Genomic DNA, 21,861 nt, shown 5'->3' with positions numbered 1-21,861 from the left:
CCCCAAAAGGGTGTAGATTGAATAGTGGAATAGAAAAAATGATATAAAAAGGTGTATGTCACACGTACAGACCCAGACTAGGCCCCGATTACAATATTTTGTACCCTAAAGGCAGGATGAGGAGTAGGAGGAGTTCGGAACAGGAGGCAAAATGAAGCACCCTGCAATCCTCGGCAGTGGAAGATGCGCCCCAAAAATTTGGAAGGTGTATCTCACACGTACCGATACAGACTATGCCGCAATTTAATTCTTTTTACCCCAAAGGGTGTAGATTGAATAGCGGAATAGGAAATATGATATAAAAAGGTGTATCTCACACGTACAGACCCAGACTAGGCCCCCGATTACAATATTTTGTACCCTAAAGGCAGGATGAGGAGTAGGAGGAGTTCGGAACAGGAGGCAAAATGAAGCACCCTGCAATCCTCGGCGGTGGAAGATGCGCCCCAAAAATTTGGAAGGTGTATCTCACATGTACCGATACAGACTATGCCGCAATTTAATTCTTTTTACCCCAAAGGGTGTAGATTGAATAGCGGAATAGAAAATATGATATAAAAAGGTGTATCTCACACGTACAGACCCAGACTAGGCCCCAATTACAATTTTTTGTACCCTAAAGGCAGGATGAGGAGTAGGAGGAGTTCGGAACAGGAAGCAAACTGAAGCACCCTGCAATCCTCGGCGGTGGAAGATGCGCCCCAAAAATTTGGAAGGTGTATCTCACAAGTAACGATACAGACTATGCCGCAATTACATTTTTTTTACCCCAAAAGGGTGTAGATTGAATAGCGGAATAGAAAATATGAAATAAAATTGGTGATTTTTCAATAGCACATGTGAACACAGCAGTGTCTTATGTTTTACGTCACGGTCAGCTCAGCAGCAGGCTATGAAGGGAAAAAAAAAAAAATTCCCCTTTAACTTTGTAATTTTTAAATAGCAGATTAGTACAGACTTTGCCACAATTACATTTTTTTTAACCCAAAAGGGTGTATATTGAATAGTGGAATAGAAAAAAGTATATAAAATTGAAAATCACTCAATAGCACATGTGAACACAGCAGTGTCTTATGTCACGGTCAGCTCTGCAGCAGGCTATGAAGGGAAAAAAAAAATTCCCCTTTAACTTTGTAATTTTTAAATAGCAGATTAGTACAGACTATGCCACAATTTAATTATTTTTACCCCAAAAGGGTGTATATTGAATAGCGGTATAGAAAAATTTTTATAAAACGGTGTATCTCAAACATACAAACACAAACTAGTCCCCGATTACCATTTTTTGTACCCTACAGGCAGGATGAGGAGTAGGAGGAGTTCGGAACAGGAGGCAAAATGAAGCACCCTGAAATCCTCGGCAGTGGAAGATGCGCCCCAAGAATTTGGAAGGTGTATCTCACACGTACCGATACAGACTATGCCGCAATTTAATTATTTTTACCCCAAAGGGTGTAGATTGAATAGCGGAATAGAAAATATGATACAAAAAGGTGTATCTCACACGTACAGACCCAGACTAGGCCCCCGATTACAATATTTTGTACCCTAAAGGCAGGATGAGGAGTAGGAGGAGTTCGGAACAGGAGGCAAAATGAAGCACCCTGCAATCCTCGGCGGTGGAAGATGCGCCCCAAAAATTTGGAAGGTGTATCTCACATGTACCGATACAGACTATGCCGCAATTTAATTATTTTTACCCCAAAGGGTGTAGATTGAATAGCGGAATAGAAAATATGATATAAAAAGGTGTATTTCTCACACGTACAGACCCAGACTAGGCCCCAATTACAATTTTTTGTACCCTAAAGGCAGGATGAGGAGTAGGAGGAGTTCGGAACAGGAAGCAAACTGAAGCACCCTGCAATCCTCGGCGGTGGAAGATGCGCCCCAAAAATTTGGAAGGTGTATCTCACAAGTAACTATACAGACTATGCCGCAATTACATTTTTTTTACCCCAAAAGGGTGTAGATTGAATAGCGGAATAGAAAATATGAAATAAAATTGGTGATTTTTCAATAGCACATGTGAACACAGCAGTGTCTTATGTTTTACGTCACGGTCAGCTCAGCAGCAGGCTATGAAGGGAAAAAAAAAAAAATTCCCCTTTAACTTTGTAATTTTTAAATAGCAGATTAGTACAGACTTTGCCACAATTACATTTTTTTTAACCCAAAAGGGTGTATATTGAATAGTGGAATAGAAAAAAGTATATAAAATTGAAAATCACTCAATAGCACATGTGAACACAGCAGCGTCTTATGTCACGGTCAGCTCTGCAGCAGGCTATGAAGGGAAAAAAAAAAATTCCCCTTTAACTTTGTAATTTTTAAATAGCAGATTAGTACAGACTTTGCCACAATTACATTTTTTTTAACCCAAAAGGGTGTATATTGAATAGTGGAATAGATAAAAGTATATAAAATTGAAAATCACTCAATAGCACATGTGAACACAGCAGTGTCTTATGTCACGGTCAGCTCTGCAGCAGGCTATGAAGGGAAAAAAAAAATTCCCCTTTAACTTTGTAATTTTTAAATAGCAGATTAGTACAGACTATGCCACAATTTAATTATTTTTACCCCAAAAAGGTGTATATTGAATAGTGGAATAGAAAAAAGTATATAACATTGAAAATCACTCAATAGCACATGTGAACACAGCAATGTCTTATGTCACGGTCAGCTCTGCAGCAGGCTATGAAGGGAAAAAAAAAATTCCCCTTTAACTTTGTAATTTTTAAATAGCAGATTAGTACAGACTATGCCACAATTTAATTTTTTTTAACCCAAAAGGGTGTATATTGAATAGTGGAATAGAAAAAAGTATATAAAATTGAAAATCACTCAATAGCACATGTGAACACAGCAGTGTCTTATGTCACGGTTAGCTCAGCAGCAAGCAATCTATGAAGGGAGAAAAAAAAATTCCCCTTTAACTTTGTAATTTTTAAATAGCAGATTCGAACAGCAATCTGTAGTAAAATATAGCTGAACGCTGCACACAACAGACTGATAAAAATATATTTTTTTCTCCCTCCTCCTCCTCAGTGGGCTCAAGTGAGGGCAAAAAGATCGTTCACTGCACCACCCCCCACACTGCAAAATCTATGTAGATCGCTAAAGAACGATTGTTCTGTCCCTGCCTAATCTCTCCAGCCTGTCCCTAAAATGCTCAAATAACTTTCCCTGCCTACACTCTGACCTGTCCATGCATTCTTTTCAGGCACAAGTTTTCACTGTCTGTCCCTAATCAGCAGCCAGCACATATGATGTGTGCTCTCTCCCTACACTACAGCAGAATGATGCACCGCGCTGTGTCTCTCAAACTTATAAAGACATGGGTCACATGCTTCAGATGGCCAATCACAGCTACTAATACATTAGTAGGCATGGCTGGGATGGCTTAAGGCACACCAGTTAAACACTTGTTGATTGGCTGTTGAAAGCCCACCATTAAAAGCGCGCCATTACATACAAAACAGGAAATAAAATTACCGAACACGGATTTTAAACCCGAACATACAGTAATACAGTCCGTGTTTGCTCAACACTAATAGTAATGGAGTAAAGGAGGTATCTGTATAATATACATATAGTAGAGCATAAGCAGGAGTATGGAGCAAGAGAAAAAAAGATCAAAGATGTATAGTGAAACAGATGGAGACCAGGGAAGTGGAGGAAAAAGAAACAATAATACCAATAGAGAGTGTGGCAAAAAAAGTCAAGAAAGAGTGAGAGATATATAGGGGTAGGAAAGTGTGAAATCAATAGGGAATAAACGAATATACGTTGTGTCCGACGCAATGGCGTCACTGGGGTGATCATCAAGCGTCAGGCACGGTGCATGGCGCCGATGTGAAGGTGGTCCTGCCCTTCCATGTAGTGAAAAGGAGGGGACAGCAGGGGAGAGAAATCTCCCCAAATCACACATCGTAACTCCCGGAGCTCCTGCACCATGCCCTCAGCCCTGCATCTCCTGCACCATGCCCTCAGCCTTGAATCTTCTGCACCATGCCCTCAGCCCTATGGGGCTGGTATGAAATTTTTCCCAGGGCTGAATTTTATTTCCCAGTCCGGCCCTGACACCAGGGCTGTCAACTTTCACCCTTGATTTTGTCCTAACACCGGAACCTTTCCTTAACATGATACGGGCAAACAGAAACATTTGTGGTATTACAATGAAGAACACCGAAAACAAGGTGGCAGCTTTTGCTGATAGGAAACCATAATAGTCCTGGCGCTGGACCTCCGGATAAACAATTCTTGGGGTACTCAATCCATGAACCACATGTGTAAAAAAAATGGTATTGATCATGATAGTAATGAAGTTAATATAGTATCCACTGCTTACAGTGCAGCCAATCCCTGGCATGGGATGTCAATGCAATGGACTGAAACTAAAAAGAGGGGTGGTGCATAGAGGTGGTAAGAGTGGACAATCACCCCAAGATTAAAACAGTCAGTGGAGGGGGGGGGGGTAAGCAATAAGAATTTATTCATATTACCAGATAAAATGAGGGAACAACGCTTGGTCATCTAATCTTGGGCATCAGATGAAGACGCTGTAGGGGTCCGGAGTCACTTCTGCGAACAGCGTCACACCACCGGACTCTGGCAGCTGTGTGACACGGCCAACACACACGCCGGTTCTCCATTTGGCTCTGCTCCTCTTCTCCCATCTGCTCCCCTAGAGGTCTCTCCCAATGGGGCTATCCAACTCCATCTGACCCTTCTTGGACCCCTACAGCGTTTTCATCTGACGCCCAAGATTAGATGACCAAGCGTTATTCCCTCATTTTATCTGGTAGTATGAATAAATTCTTATTGCTTACCCCCCACTGACTGTGTTTTAATCTTGGGGTGTTTGTCCCACTCATACAACCTCTATGCGCCACCGCTCTTTTTAGCTTTTGCTGATAACTTACTGTTCTTTCTTACCAAATCACATGTCTCCCTCCCTAACCTACTTAAGGACTTAACCCACTTTGGCCATCTTTCGAGCCTAAAAATTAACTATTCTAAGTCACAAGTGCTCAATATCTCCTTCCCGACTTCCTTAATCTCTCTTTGTAAAGATAACTTCCCGTTCTCATGGCCCCTGATGTGATAACCTATCTGGGGATCCAAATACTTTCCAAACTGGACAAAATTTACGACCAAAACTTTACACCACTCCTTAAAAAAGTACAGGAAGACCTGAAGAGATGGATGAATCTTAATATTTCATGGTTTGGGCACTTAGCACTCATCAAAATGAACATACTCCCTAGACCACTCTATTTCATACAAACTATGCCAATTGCTCTGCCAAATGCTTTATTTTCCCTATACAAACGCATATGCACAATATTTATTTGGAAAGGGTCTCCGCCTCGAATCAGATATGCTCAACTTACCAAAAGGGAAGGGCGGAGTCAGTATACCTGACCTTTTTAAATATTATTTGGCATGTCATCATAGACTGTAATGTTCACCAACACAGAAAGGCATGGGTGCTACTAGAAGATGCCCAGTCCCCCATACCTCTCCGTACATCACCTTGGCTGCTACCTTCGCACCTTCCACTACAACTAACCGAACATCTCTTTCCCTGTTATGCTTCAGAATTGCCTGCAAACTAAGTGCCCTTTCATCCTCACCAAGTCCTCTTACCCCACTGAGAGGCAATCCAGATTTCCCCCCCGAGAATGGAGCATTCATTACTATTCAGGAAATGGCCTCACAGAGATGTCCTAGCATATCACTTTCTGGCTAAGGGCACTATCCTTCCATTCTCCCAACTTGAAGCTTTCTCCAGGCTCTTTTCTTTGGTGGATATACGAGCAAATTAAACACTTCCTTAGATCGTCACCGAGAAATGCACAAATCACAAGACCTCTTACGGACTTTGAAAACATTTGCACCAAAACCTCGCCCCAATGTTATCTAATCTCTACACTTTACTCACTAGTCCCTCTTGACGGATCATCAATCAGTACTGACACAGCACAACACTCATGGGAAAAAGACCTTCAAATCTCTCTCTGATGATGATTGGGAAACCATAAATGAATTTGCCCATAAATGCTCTTTTAATGTAGCCATACAGGAAAACGCCTATAAAATTAGATCTAGGTGGTACAGAACACCTTCTCTGAAGCATAATTTCGACCAAAATTGTTCCAACCTATGTTGGGAATGCGGCCGGGAAGTAGGGACTACGTCACATATATGGTGGAGCTGTGAACTCTTGCAAACATATTGGAGATCGGTACACAAAATAATTTCTCTGGTCTCATCCAACTCCCTAGACTACTCCCCGTCTCAATACCTCCTGTATTACTCCTCCCTTTCCAGGCAGAAATATTTTAAATTCCTTGCGATAAATATGGTCAATGCAGCTCGCCTCTGTATACCAATCCATTGGCGCCTTGTCTATAGTGACGTCACGAGACTGAACAAAATTGAGGAAATGGAGTTAATACACATTGCGTATGAATGATTGCATACGTTTACGAGAACTTGGGCTTGCTGGTCCCACTTTAAGAACTCAGATCAATACAAGAAATACGCATAAACTTTATGGTACTGTCGATTGACAAAAATAACAGTGTTCTCTCCACTTCCTTTATCCCCCCTCCCTTCCCCCCCCTTTTTTTCCCGTTCCTTCCCTCTTTCTCTCGCTCTATATATCTCTCTCCTCCTCCTCTCCTTTCTCTCCAATCCCAAACCACTTACTTCTTTGTGTCTGCACTGTATTCCACACTAAATATCCTCCGATTTTTCTCTCTCATGCTAAGCGGTCATGACCGTTTTTAGTTGACAGTGCATGTTGTTCACGAAATTTCTCATCCGATTTTTTTTTTTTGGGACATTTGTTCCTAGACTTCGGGTCGTCAGCAACTTCAGATCATGCGTGGTCTTTCGTATCCGATTTTTGGTCAACTGGGGACAGACGATAAAAATTTGGGTGTTTGTTCCTCTGTTTTTTTTTCATTGAAAATGTCGGCATCGGCTGCTGAAAGTTGTGTACACACTAGCCGAAAATCGTACGATTTTACCTCGGACGGGATTTTTCAGCAGATTTTCTACTAGTATGTACCCCACTTTACATTACCGTTTTGTGCCCTGACAATTCATGCAAGGGTGGACTATAGATGCTTGTTTTGTTCTGCAATTAAAAGCGGGATAGAATCCCTTAAGTGCACTTTGATGGCTAGACTGTTTTTACTGAAAGTTTCATTTTATTTTGCACACCTGCTGCCATTATGTTTAGCACTGTTTTCTCATCTACATTTTGTAAAAGATACCTTTAGCTCACATTGTTTATTGCTGTTAAACATGATGAGGATTAATAATGTTGTGGGCAACCAATTAAAGATAGTCATATATACACTATATTGTCAAAAGTATTGAGACACCTGCCTTTACATGCACATGAATTTTAATGGCATTCCAGTCTTAGTCCGTAGGGTTCAATATTGAATAGGCCAATCCTTCGCAACTATAACAGCTTCAACTCTTCTGGGAAGGCTGTCCACATGGTTTAAGAGTGTGTCTATGGGAATGTTTGACCATTCTTCCAGAAGTGCCTTTGTGAGCTTAGGCACTGATTTTGGATGAAAAAGCTTGGCTCACAGTCTCCACTCCAATTCATCCCAAAGGTGTTCTATGTGGATGAGGTCAGGACTCTGTGCAGGCCAGTCAACTTCTTCCACCCCAGACTCACTCATTCAAGTCTTTATGGACCTTGCTTTGTGCACTGGTCCAAATCATTTGGTGGAGGGGGGATTATGGTGTGGGGTTGTTTTTCAGGGGTTGGGCTTGGCCCCTTAGTTCCAATGAAAGGAACTCTTAAGGCATCAGCATACCAAGACATTTCAGACAATTTCATGCTCCCAACTTTGTAGGAACAGTTTGGGGATATCCCCTTCCTGTTTCAACATGACTTCACACCAGTGCACAAAGCAAGGTCCATAGGGACATAGATGAGCTTAGGGTTTAGGGTGGAAGAACTTGACTGACCTCAACCTGACAGAACACCTTTGGGATGAATTAGAGTAAAGACGGTGAGCCAGGCCTTCTCATCCAACATCAGTGCCTGACCTCACAAATGATCTTCTGGAAGAATGGTCAGGCTGGGTTTACACTGCTGTGCGGAGCGGCTCACAGCAGGGATCCACTGCGTCCCTGTTCCTTGTTTCAGAGACGAATCAGGCCTGAATTTTTGGCGGTATTCAGACATGAACTGGACCAGAAGATGTACAAGACTCTTCCGCAAACCACTCCACAGCCATCCCGGAGATGTGTGAACCGGCTCCATTGAGAGCCGGGCATACTCTCCTGTAATGCGAATTGAATGCGGGGAAACCTGCATCCAATTCGCACTGGTGTGAACCCAGCCTCAACATTCCCATAAACACTCTCCTAAACCTTGTGGACAGCCTTCCCAGAAGAGTTGAAGCTGTTGTAGCTGCAAAGGGTGGGCCAACTCAATATTGAACCCTACAGACTAAGACCGGGATGCCATTAAATTTCATGTGCATATAAAGGCAGGCAACCCAATACTTTTGACAATATAGTGTATATCTTGAATAGATAGATAAATAGGTTAAACCCTTCATTTTTGTGCCTAACTTTAACTGCAGTGGTTATTTTGCTATAACTTAGACATCTGATACACTTAGCTTAACACAGTACAATTACAGCCCATTCATACTGGCTCGACACGACTTTGTGTGGCGCGACTTGCACGGACTTCATATAATTGAAGTCAATGCAAGTCGCCTCCAGGTCGCCCCAAAGTAGTACAGGACCCTTTTTCTAAGTCGGAGCGACTTGTGTCGCTCCTTTTAGAACGGGTCCTGTACTACTCAATGGCGAGCGACCGACCACGACTTGTCAGGCGACCAAGTCGCCTGACAAGTCGTGCTAGTCGGAATGGACTCTTAATGTACTGTATATAGAAAATATAAATTTTGTAAATTGATTTGCAAATCTTGACACAGACAATCAATTAGCTCCCATTAGCACTAAATAAATAAATACATGAATATATAAATAAATACATTCAGAGGTATAGTGTTCCATGATAAAATATAGCGCAAGAACGCATTATCAGCTATCAAAGTGTTAAAATACAAATTGCAGTTTTTCCTTCAATGTTAAATAGCTAATTCAGTACAATCAGCAATGAGAGCTTGGCTTCTATAATAAATAAGTGTTCTATGGTTAATCGTGTCACTTAACATCTGATCAGGTTCATATTGTAACCCTGACATCATCACGTTTCTTGTATTACTTTTACAGGAAATATCTAATTATTCTAATTGAGGTTTTGTACTTCCAGGCTCAAATATGAAGGTCTTCATTTGCTTCTTCAGTTCCTATGGAAACATCTGGTTTCTACAGCAACAGCAATTGCTTTGTATTACCTAACCCTGGGAAAAATACAGTGTCTATGGAGCAGAGCTAAAATTTCCTTTTGAATGAAGATCAAGGAAGGTACTTTAATTATTGAGGTTATGCATTACTAATTAATGCACGTTTGATTAGTCAGGTTTTCACAGTCTACACTTTTAGGTGCACTACAAACAAGCTTTTGCCACAAAGGCATATGTAATACTTAGGGGCACAGCAGTTTAAATACATCTTCCAATTACAAGGAAATGCAATAATTTTTCCATTTAACTTTTCGGCATAATTAACCACAGAGAAGACAGAAAGCCAAAGAAATTAAGGTAGGAGACTGCAATGACACTTATACTTCAAGGTCGATGACAGGTGAATTTATGTCATGTAGTAGAAAGGACGTTAGTCAAGCTTACATACATATAATGATGTTATTGTTAAAATGGTTCATAGCAAAGGTCGATATTAAGTTGATTTTTGTCCCTATAATTTTTTTTAGCTATTGTTCATATTCATGAATGCAAAAAATGAAATCCTATACAATTCAAGCAAGCTTTATCTTTCCATGCGACTGTGTTCTTTAGTCCTAGTTGTACGTGAGTTAGTTTTATGACTTGATAAAGACATGTACCACTCTGTTTTTTTTTTGTTTTTTTTATCAACGTATATTGAAATCTGAATTGGATGGTATTTAGTTTATTAAAGCATTGTGCAGCTGAAGCAAATTGTAATTTTTTGGGGAACAAAATACAATTTTTACCTTTTTCAAAAAAAATGTTTTGTTTTATTTAATAGTACTGACAATCTACTCTTTTTTATTGTCTGTATCCCAGTTGGAGATTTGCTAGCACTTCCTGTCTCGAAAGAAGATACATTTCCCTAACATAGATACAGACAGCAATTAAACCAGGCAAACTGTATTTTTTTCTAATTCCCAGAATGGTAATAGGAATAATAAACACATCTTTACCCTTTATTTTTTTTAGAGAAATTGTTATTGTGGGAGCAGTTTACAGCACATTTAAATGAATTCAATTATATATTGATTTGTATATTTTGCAGATACCATCACCACAAAACATTGCTGGGGACTGGAAGACATGGAGAGAGCCAGTCCAGTGAGGGACAAGAAGGAGTAAGTAAAAATGTAATTTTGTATATTTTCTTCCATCAAAGGCATAACTGCTGCATTGTCATGTATGTAATGGCATATTTTATGGCATATATTCAGGAAATAAGTTGATATAATTCATTGGTTAAATGTTATTGCACTCAGTCTAATTACATACAACACATATCACCATTTTTTTTTATTTTAACTGTTTTCTGCGCTTAGTGTGAATATTCTACAGATTGTGCCAATATTCAATGATACCAACAGCTGCACTCACTGTATTGCACATACCAATATGAAAATATATATTAAGGGAGAAAATGTTGCGCTGTCATTTAAAATGCTTGTAAGTGCTTCTCAACTTATAATAGTTGCAATAGGCAAATTTGTTATAATAAGCGCTATCATGCAACCAGTAACCATAAAGTGCAAAAAAGTACCAAAAAAATCATAAATAACAGTTCATGTGCATATAATAAACAAAATCATCATAATCATAAATAATCAAAAAACTGTTCAAATTCATAAAGTCTGTGCTAGCATGCAAAAGTGATAGGCAAAATCCAAAAACGTTGTGTATATATAATAAAGTCCCAAATAAAATGATGATATTAAGAATGGATATTAAAAATGGTGCTCCACGTGTGCACTTCCTATTTGGCTAGTGCTCCAGGTGATCACTCATTAGTGCTCTGCTCATAGGTGTAAAAAATAAGCCTCTTTCCAGATATTAAGACCTTATTAGCCTTGCTTTAGTGAGAACACCCCTCACTTTGGGTATGAAACATGGCTCCCATTAGAAAGGCTCATAACAATTGGCCCCTTAGTAAGGATCTCTGGATCTCTCTGCAAATTTTTAATCCAGCATATTCATATAGAGCAGGGTACGTGTGAAAGGAGGGAACGGAGTATGGTACTCATTTAGCAAGATACACTTTATTTTAAAAAAGGCATATTCTCACAAGTATTGGGAAAAAAATAAACAGCCATTCAGTAAAGCCTGGTACAAACTAAACAAGTTTTTTTTGTTTGCCCCCCACCAGAACATTGCACTCAGCGCTCTATGCAATTGGCTGAGAGCACTGATCGGGATCCAATGCCCTGGTGGGTGTGCTGATGTCACTGATACGACCTCTGCCCAACATACCATTGAATGAGACATCGTCACTAGGGCAAGTAGTTCTAAAGTATAATAGTATAACAATAATAGGCACAACAAGGGTAACAACTACAAAATCCCCTCTTACTTTATCTAAAACAAAAAAAAAAGTTTGTGCCAGGTAGGTATTAATAATAACACAGAAATGTTTGAGGACCAGGTTCACATTGCATTTGGTATATTGTATTCTATTATGGTACTTTATATTGCCTTGAGAAATTTAGCTTCACCCCTGATGAAGTAAAATAATGATTTTCCAGCCTCCAAATTGATCAAATAGGATACATTGTCATAAACTGTGAAAAGTTATGGAATACCCTTCTCTACATTTTGGAATTAGATACAGTTTTGCCCAAAGTTATACTATGACATGCGATGCCAGGCATTGTGCATGTGCACCTTATTTGCACATTGTCCCACTGCACTCCTAGGACAGCCCATTCTATGTGCATTTGCAGGCGCTACCATTGAAGTCTATGGAGGCAAAATGCCTGAATACACTAGAAAAAGCTCATGTATTTTTCTGAGTGCAGGACGTAACTTGTCAGGTGATTGAGCCTACAACAGAGACATTTAGAAAGAATGATATTGTGCATGTTGAGCAAAGTCAGGCATAGTCAGGCATAGGGAACTGAACAGAAAAATGCTCAAGTGTGAATGGGGGCTTACTCCAAAACTTCCTACCAAAACTTACATAGTCTACCTAGGAATTGTTACTCATTATATGCTACTCATGATATACCCATTATTTTTATATTTTTACAGTGCAGTTATTTTGCAACATAAAACAGGATGCATAGAATTGTCTAAAGATTGTAAGGAAAAGGAAATGAACTATGCTGAATCCCTTGAGCCACCATCAATGCAGGTACAATACATTGTATTTCTCATTAGAAATCATAGATCTCAGGAACATATGGGCAGGAATTGTCACCCAACGTGGGGACCTTCGTGAATGTGCTATAAAATGGCTAGGAGCAGAGGCATAGTGGCAGCGATCATGCGGATGTCAGCATTAAGACAGCATCCCAACTTGAAAAGAGAGCCATTTACCTTGCACAGTTTACTGTAATATGCCAAGTAGCTGTTAAGCACTCTTCCCATGTCACTGTAAACTTTCTCTTTCCATGCGAATGCAGCATTTCCCGTCCCAAATATGTGGGGTACTGAACGTTAGGGCTGGGGTCAAGCTCACCAACCCCCACGCTACCCCATGCCAAGTGGCTCACTTCCCACTGGCTTGCTGCTATAACATTCCACACCACTCAACTGGTTACCCATGACAACAGTGGCATGAATGCATCTCATGCTAACTCCCCTGCACCAATAACCCTTCATGGTGGCCAGTAGGGATGATCAAACGATTCAGGTCGACCATCGGTTCGACCTGAATATTGGGTGTTCGAAATTCAGGCGAATTCCGAACTTTTTGCGGTAAAAGTTCGAATTCGGTCACCAGAACCGCCCAAAATGCAATGGGACAGGAAGTGGGCTTTAAAAGCCCGTGATTGGCCCAGAAACGTCAGTAAACGCCAATGAGGGGGCAAGAGTCTGCTAGGAACGTGATTGGAGTGACTACGGGGACCAGAGGCCAATCAGGAGTGAATACGCCCCACAGTATATAACATAGCCCTGCCTAACCTCTAACACTGTGATACAGAGACTTTGGAAGAGAGTGGAAGCATTTGTGTTTCTCCTGCTGTGTTACAACGTTTGCTGCATTGCTTGTAAAGCTCCAGTGTCATTTTGCAATTATCTTCTGCTGTATGGAGCTGTTCTTTTAGTGTGGGGAAAGGGATATGCAGTGTAGTTAGGATACTATATACCACTATAGTTAGATTCAATAATCTAGTTTTTTAGGGATACTAGGTTCCGTCTAGTGAGCATGTTGCACTGCTGATATATCTATAGCAGGTATACGTGCTTGCTAGTCAGCTATTGTGCAAAATTCCACACCCCTTACAGGAAGCACATGGTGACCCCACTCTGCCATGTCAGGGTGACCGGAGTTTAGGGTGACCTGACTCTGCCATGCCAGGGTGACCCCACTCTGTCATGTCAAGGTGACCGGAGTTTAGGGTGACCTGGCTCTGCCATGCCAGAGTGACCCCACTCTGCCATGTCAGGGTGACCGTAGTTTAGGGTGACCTGACTCTGCCATGCCAGATTGACCCCACTCTGCCAGGTCAAGGTGACCGTAGTTTAGGGGGACCTGACTCTGCCATGTCAGGGTGACCGTAGCTTAGGGTGACCTGACTCTGATAAAGCCTCAGTGACAACTATACATAAATTAAAATTCATCACAAAAAAAACAGATTATCTTTCTTAGAATTTCAGTAGAGCAGGGATGGCGTTACCCTCCTTTCATAAAGTGCAAATAAATAAAGTGCATAAATTGCATAAATAATCCAAAACATCCAACTAAGCAAGAACAGAGTCCTTCAAAAGTCTTAATTTATATAGTGCATTTATTTGCACTTTATGAAAGGAGGGTAACACCATCCCTGCGCTACTGAAATTGTAAGAAAAATAATCTGTTTTTTTTCTGGTTCTGGACATGCAAAACATCTGAACTTCTATATAGGGGTATATATACACACACACTTATATGTATTTTACACTTACACATATATATGTGTGATAGGAGCGGAGCCATATTGGTGTTAATTATTTTATTAGCGCAAGTATAGTGTTCTGCTACTTTCACACCTATATATGTGTATGGGTATATATACATATAAGTGTGTGTGTGTATATATACCCCTACACAGAAGTTCTGATGTTATGCCTGCCTCCAATAACCCCCCCAAAAATGCCCAAAAAAACGCTTGCTACAAAACCGGCAAGGTGTGAAAATAGCGGAGCCATATCCCTGTTCTTTATTAATTCTAATACAAACGACCTTTTTTTTCTGGTTCTGGACATGCTACAGAGCTGAAACTTCACAGGTACACTTTTTAGACCCCCAGACACTAAATCCAAAGAAATTTAATTTTTTTTTTCAATAATTTTTTCAATAATTGGCTCTCTATCAAAAACAACAATTTTTAAGAACTTTTTTTTCCTGATTCATAGTCCCTGGGGCATGACCCAGAACCCTAGGCACTTTTTAGGGGCATTTATTAGGTTTTAGGTTTTTTGATTCCCGAAGTTTGGGTCCCATTGATTTCAATGGGGTTCTGGAATCCGAACCAAACTTTCTGGAAATTCAGGTGTTCTGGTCAAACCAAACTTTTCAAAAGTTTGATCATTCCTAGTGGCCAGCCCCCTTCTTCTCTTCATCCCCCTTTTCAGTACAAGCCCTGTTCTTTTAATGGGTGCTTATGTGGACCCCTTTGAAGGAACTTCAGGCCAGGCATTTGGTAACTTTGAGAAATTTTACTTGAATTCACAAGTTACAAAATTAATGTGGCACAGTCTCTCAAAAATCCTAACTTAGGATGCCCAAATGATTAGTAATTAGTAAAAATACCTCTAGTGCAGTTGTATGATAAAATGTGTTATGTATCAAAAGGGACCTAAGACTTAATCTATATAATGAATCAAGCTTTTAAAAGTGTTGCCGCTAGAACCTATGTGTCCACATCACATAATCAGACAATGTTAGTATTAAAGAGACCACCCTACATCATACCTAAACAGGCTAGTAAAACCCTCATCTCTATGCATAGGTAAATATAAAAACAGATGGATGAAAATAACAAAGTCTCTAAATTAGCAATAATTGACAACAAAAGTTTTGAAGATAGTTCATCAAAGTGTTATAGGTGAGTTTTTAATGGTCATACTTCCACCTGTACGTATACTATTTTTATTGCGGGTGTCCAAAAAAGACAATTTTAAATTCAAAATGCTTGTTTAAGGTCTCAGAAATTACAGCCTGTTCAAACAGGGTTTCTAGCTGTGGTGCAAACCTGTATGCTATTTCCATCGTTCTATCGTTGGTGTAAAAAAATACCTTTGATGGATGCCTGTTCAAGCGCTCATAAATTGAAACCGTTTTGCCTAAAGCTGTGCTAAAAAGCGTCAAATTTTTTCAAAGTTTAGTCTGCCAAAGAAAGGACACATTTTATATATTTCAAGGTGCAATCTGATTTCTCTCTCTCCTTCCAAAAATTGCAGCCTATACAAGAAAGTATTAAAAGGTGTCCTTCAAAACCGCTCCATTTTTCCATCTTCTTAGAAAATAGCTGTTCTGATAGTGAAATAGCAAAAATGCTCCAAGAAGGCTGCATCAATTTTTTTACAATTGTTTAGGTATACAGTCTGAGAAAAAATATATTGTGATTTGTTTATCCCAGATCAGGTCTGCTGAATCTCCCTCTGACATATAATCTTACTAAATAAGGAGTACATACTGTTCAATTGCTAATCATTTCGTTTTCTGGCCTGTTGTGCTAAAAAAAAGCATACTCTAGTATTTACATATTTTAGGAGGATCAAAACTGCATAGATTCTCTATCTTGCACTGTAGTCTAGTAAATAGTAAATGGTTTTATTGCCTCTTCTGCTTCCAATGTCAAATTAGTGTTTCTACACAAAAAAAGTTTAGCAAAATGTTTTTGGTGTGGAAATCAATCATATTGGGTTGCTGCTGCTGTATGCATACTAAGCAACTATGTAAAAGTAAAGAAAAAACAGATATCAATTTATGTGGTGCCGGAATATGGTGACATTAAAGTGGTTGTAACCCTAAAAAAAAAAAAAATAAAAAAAAAATAAAAAGACCCTGATCCTTCACAGCAGGAAACACATTATAGTGCTTGTGCTGTGTCATTTGTCCCTCTCTATGTTCTAAAAAAAGCCTGGTTGATCCTGCAAGCTCCAATGTCCCTCTGTCTGTGCTGACCATGGTAATCATGGCTGCTGATCCTTATCATGGTCAGGTTACATGCCTCCGTCATCCTGCCGTCTCCCCCCCCTCCCCCCCTTTGATTGCCAGCAGATGACATGGCTCCCTAAATCGTCACGGTCTGTGGAAACTTTACACTGGACCTCATGCAACTTGTATTCTGTGCTTCTCCACTCTTCCTCCAGACTCTGGGACCTTGAATTCCAAATGTAATGCAAAATTTTTCACAGTCTGTGATGATTTGGGGAGCCATATCATCTGCTGGTGTTGGTCCACTGTGTTTTATCGAGTCCAAGACAGCGCAGCCTTCTATCAGCAAATTCTAGAACACTTCATGCTTCCCTCTGCTGACCAGCTTCATGGAGATTCTGATTTCATTTTCAAGCAGGACTTGGCACCTGCTCACACTGCCAAAAGTACCAATACCTGGTTTAATGATCATGGTATACTGTGCTTGATTGGCCAGCAAACTCGCCTGGCCTAAACCCCAGAGAGAATCTGTGGGGTATTGTCAAGAGGAAGATGAGAGACACCAGACCCAACAATGCAGATGAGCTGAAGCCACTATCAAAGAAACCTGAGCTTCCATAACACCTCAGCAGTGCCACAGGCTGATCACCTCCATGCCACGCCGCATTTATGCAGTAATTCATGCAAAAGGAACCCTGATCGAGTATTGAGTGCATACTATACTGTACATGGACACGCTTTTCAGTAAGCCAAAATTTCTGTATTAAAAAAACTTTTTTTATTGGTTCTAATGTAATATTCTGATTTTCTGAGACACTGGGTTTGGGTTTTTACTAGCTGTGAGCCATAGTCATCAGAATTAAAATAAATAAATGCTTGAAATATATCACTGTGTGTAACGCATCTATATAAAATATATGAGTTTTACTTTTTGAATTGAATTACAGAAATAAATTACTTTTTTGATGATATTCTAATTTTATGAGATGCACCTGTATTCAGTGTCCATGTGTTATCCTTTGTTTTCCTGCCTTCTCTTTTTTGTTTGATTGCTAATCCCACAGTAGACTAACATGTGGTGCTCCATTAAAATAGAAAATCGTTTACTTATACTTACTGTAATTTTTCTTTCCTGGCGCATCCTCATGGCATTCCCACCCTTCGGGATTGCAAGTCTAGCTATGAAACATCTGTACACCAGCCAGTTTAAAAGGACTGGTTAGGAGAATGTTCTGGGAGGGTCAAAGGGTGGAGCTGACCTACAGCAGGTTTACATGAGGATGCAAAAGAAAAACATTCATTTTAGGTAAACAATTTTCGATTTTTTTCACCTATTTAGTGCCAATTCACATATATGCGATGCGGGAACCCTGCGAATCCACTGCGGGTTCCCGCATCGCATTCAACTCGCAGGTAGTTCACAAAGTTAATGACACCCCCAGATCAGTTCGCATATTGCAGTGCGAACTGTCAGTTTGGACATGAATCAGATCGCATAGGTGTGAACACCTAGGCGATCCGATTCTGGTGTGGACCAAAAAAAGTATCCTGTGCGAGTTGTGTCCAAATGCGATGCAAATTCAGCCATACAATCTGTATGGTGTAACGCTCTTGCGTTTTATGTATGATGTGGATTTTCAGCTGCAGAAATATTCCACTTCAGTAGTCATGTAGAGAAACGCTGAGACATTAATCCCAACTCCCAATGACTCATCATGTGTGGATGATCTCAATTCAGCAAGTAAATACACACACTCAATAAGATGTTTCCTAGAGTGGCTTATGTATATAGTAACACAGTGATGATAGGCTGAAGAGACAGGTTGGGTAGAGATGGTAGATGACAGACACTTGAAAGGAAATGTTCTTGAAAGTAAGATAGTAGCAGATGGGATGCAGATAGGTTTAGCAATCATGTATGGTAGCAGATGACAGAGTAGCAGGTGGACATACAAGAGAGATCAACCCAGTGCAAGAACAGGTGGTAGTAGGTTCAAGAGCTAGCAATCTTAGATAATGCAGATGTAGTAATAGTCCTTAGTATGCAGAGCTAGATAGTGTAAGCTTTAGTATGAAGGTTATAGAGGTTTCCCCTGTGGGGTACTTATCACTAATAGCAATGTAGCAGAGGAGAGGTTCGGCAAGAGCGGATGATCCGGTAGCGGGATACAGGGATCAGCGCAGCGTGGTTCCGACAGCGAGGTATGCTTGCAAGCATGAGAGCTTCAAGACAGGTTAGCATCAAGGCACAAAGCAGTTTGAACGAACACATGTGAGTGAGAGCCGGCAATCTAAATAGCCATCCAGTCCGGCGCTCAGTGATGACAGCATCAGTCTTAAAGGTGTATGCGCACCTTACCAAAAGAGAATGGTGGGGCGCATACACTTATGAAAGAGTAATTAGGGTACCCAAAGGTACCAGAACATTACATATGGCTGAATTTGCATCACACAGATTTCGCATTTGATTTGCAGAGCAGTGCACTCCTAATCACATGCGATGTCTGTCATCACACATATGTGAACCAGGGCTCCAATGTAAAAGAGAGCAATGAAAACACTCATCTCTTTCCATGCTGTTTCTCTCCTGATGCTAGAGCAGCAATGTTATATTGAGAGAAAAATATGCCCGATTCTGTCAGCAAGGGAGCGATGCCTAAGGCCCCTTTCACACGGCTCTGTTCTGTCAATGGAGCCGTTCTGCTCAGTGGGGGATCGATCTGCCGATCCCTGCTAAGCAGGCGGATGACAGCTCCGTCTCAGCTCTGCATGCATCGCATATATGTGAACCGGCACTAAATCAGGCAGTGTTATTAATATTAATATTATTATCAACCACCCCTCTCCTCACACACACATACAACATACACAGTCACACACGTGTTTTCTGATATTTATCTGAAACTTTTTACCCTTACACAGAAAACAAAATATACAAGAATGCATTGTACGTTTGTTTTTATTAATATATATATATATATATATATATATATATTTTTACAATTTTTTTTGTTGTTGTAAGCATTGCCATATCCACCAATTTTCTTTCAAAATCGTACCCTTGTATTTAAAAATAAAGATTAAAATGTCAAATAATGGCCTGTTTTTATTTAACTTAGGCACTTCAGTTTATCAGAACAGAGCTCCAGAAGACACAGAAATCTATAAGCGATCTCCAGACCGAGCGAAGGTAAGCCATTTATAGCAGTTTGATTGTTGTCTTATCTTCATCCATTAGATTCAATTTCCATGCTATTCGGGGAAATGTGTATGCAATAATTGCCTTCATACAAGTGAACATCAGGCAGTCATAAATGCAGGAGTCTTGATATTAAGAGGATTTTTGTAAGGGACAGGCATTATCCCAGACTATAAGACCACAGTTGCACAGTACTTCACATTTTGCAGCCAAAATGTCAGCAAATGAAACCTAGGCAAAGTGACCATAGTCCTTGAGGGGTCAGGCAAAGGCTAGAAGTCGAGCTGTCTGAAGAAAACCTGAATGTACAGAATTTAACCAGAAGATAATGTAAATAATAACTGTATAACAAAGCAGGGGTCAAAGTTATTCAGGCACAGATTGTGCCTAGGGATGTGAAAGAGTCAAAAGTCAGGGAGAGTAACAGAACTTTTTGCCAGGGATACCATGCCTCAAATCCAAAACTTGTAACATAGCAGAAGTCAAAAAGAGGCCAGTGTAGACAGAATTTAAGGGAGGTTAGGAAACCATTGTGAGTAACAGCATCAGTTCCTTGCTGAAGACCACATAGCTGGAAAACCCACTTCTGGTAGTTTCCTAACAATTTGGTCATAAGTAGAGATGATAAAGTCTACAAGTAATTTATTCTGGAATATTTGTAGGACAACTAAAGTAGGTTTAAAATGTATAAAGGCACATGCTATTATCAAGCAGCAAACTCATTTACTGCACTTTTCTTGTTATTTAGGGTTTTTTTTTTTTGTCCTACTTTGTGGTGGATTCGGGGATATTGGTCTCTTTTAGGTGTGGTCCCATCCTTAGTAAACCCCTTTCTTTTGGTTGCAAGGTTTTCATTAAAAAAAGTGGGCCTCTGCTGCACTATTCTCCTCCGGCCAGCTGGGAGAGAGCCAAAGCCAAGCAAGCCCTTAAATTTCTATCTAGAGCACTGAGAATCCTGGATAATGTAGTTTGAGACGGCAGCCATATATTGGGACAAATAGACTCCCTACCTTAACTTGGTGTGTCATAGGGGCTGAAGCTCTTATGAAGGTTGAGGAAAAGAACAGAAGACCTATCCTATCCAGCAGCTCTTAAGAGGGCCATGCTACACTTGTATCCTGTGTCTCTAGCACATTTGGGCTTAGACTTACACTGATGCTGGTCACCTTTTCAATGTTTTATCACAAGCAATCTCTTAATTCTTGAATGAAAACAAATCTACCAGTTCCCTGAGTTTCTAGTACATTTCATCCCAGTCTTGCTCATTAAAACTCTAAAAGTGTTTGATAGAAACTGACCAGTGGCAGGACAATTTTGAATCTGCGATAACAGGGACAGGAAAAAATACATTCTACTGCCTAATATGCACTGCCAGAGTATGCTGTCCCTGAGGCAGTCCATGGACATTGTATTATTCCATAATACCACCTGCACTTTACTGCACCCCCAAGCCTATAATATAAAGGATTTTCTGTTTTTTGCAAGTTGCTCTTGAAGCCACATGGAAAGGATTCTCTCCCTGCTGTACTGTATTTTTAAAAACATTTTTTACATTGGTACATACATGTCACATATAGCAGTGCCTGGCTCCCCATGACTTTTTTTTAATAATAACTTGCCTCTTAGCCCTAACGATTTGCAGAATTTAAAAAGATATCTCCATGTAATAGGATTTGCAGCTAAGGAAAGACTTGTTGAATTTCAAACAGGATTTGCCAAATTACCTAGGCAGATTTGCTTATCCCTAAGAACCATAAATACATGAAGGCACTAGATGTCCCACTGGTTTAAGAATACACTTTTTCATTAACCGCCGACATAAGGAGGCACATCCCAACTGACCACCGTACTACAATCTTCACTTTTATTCTCACAATTACTGTATATTTGTTGAATTTCATAATTACTGAAAATAAGTTTGTTATATAGCTAAGGGGATGTTAATACATTATTCACCCCCAAGTGACAAACATGCTAGGTATACCACAGACTGCAGACATTGTATTATGGAGTGATTACACAATATTAAGTGGCTTGGGTTGGGATCGTACCGGACTTTTGGGTGTTTGGTACCCGGACCCGAACAGTTTACTGTATGTCCAGGATACAGTCCGTTGTTTGGTAATTTATTTCATGTTTTGGCACGGTTTTAATGGCGCGGTTTCAACAGCTGC

General features: G+C 40.1%; 1 protein-coding gene across 1 annotated transcript in view; it reads left to right on the top strand.

The window, feature by feature from the left end:
- The first annotated feature begins 10,464 nt into the window (after positions 1 to 10,464).
- DYTN (dystrotelin) overlaps positions 10,465 to 21,861 on the top strand; it is a 45,342-nt gene continuing 33,945 nt past the window's right edge. The window contains exons 1-3 of the mRNA XM_082260908.1: positions 10,465 to 10,528; positions 12,432 to 12,534; positions 19,608 to 19,678. Of these exons, the coding sequence (XP_082117034.1) occupies positions 10,494 to 10,528; positions 12,432 to 12,534; positions 19,608 to 19,678 (209 nt within the window). The 5' untranslated portion in view covers positions 10,465 to 10,493. The remainder of the gene's footprint in view (positions 10,529 to 12,431; positions 12,535 to 19,607; positions 19,679 to 21,861) is intronic.

This window comes from Pelophylax lessonae (assembly GCF_965119305.1).
Source record: "Pelophylax lessonae genome assembly, chromosome: 6".
In the NCBI taxonomy this organism is placed as follows: domain Eukaryota; kingdom Metazoa; phylum Chordata; class Amphibia; order Anura; family Ranidae; genus Pelophylax; species Pelophylax lessonae.
This window is presented reverse-complemented; position numbering and strand designations above follow the sequence as displayed.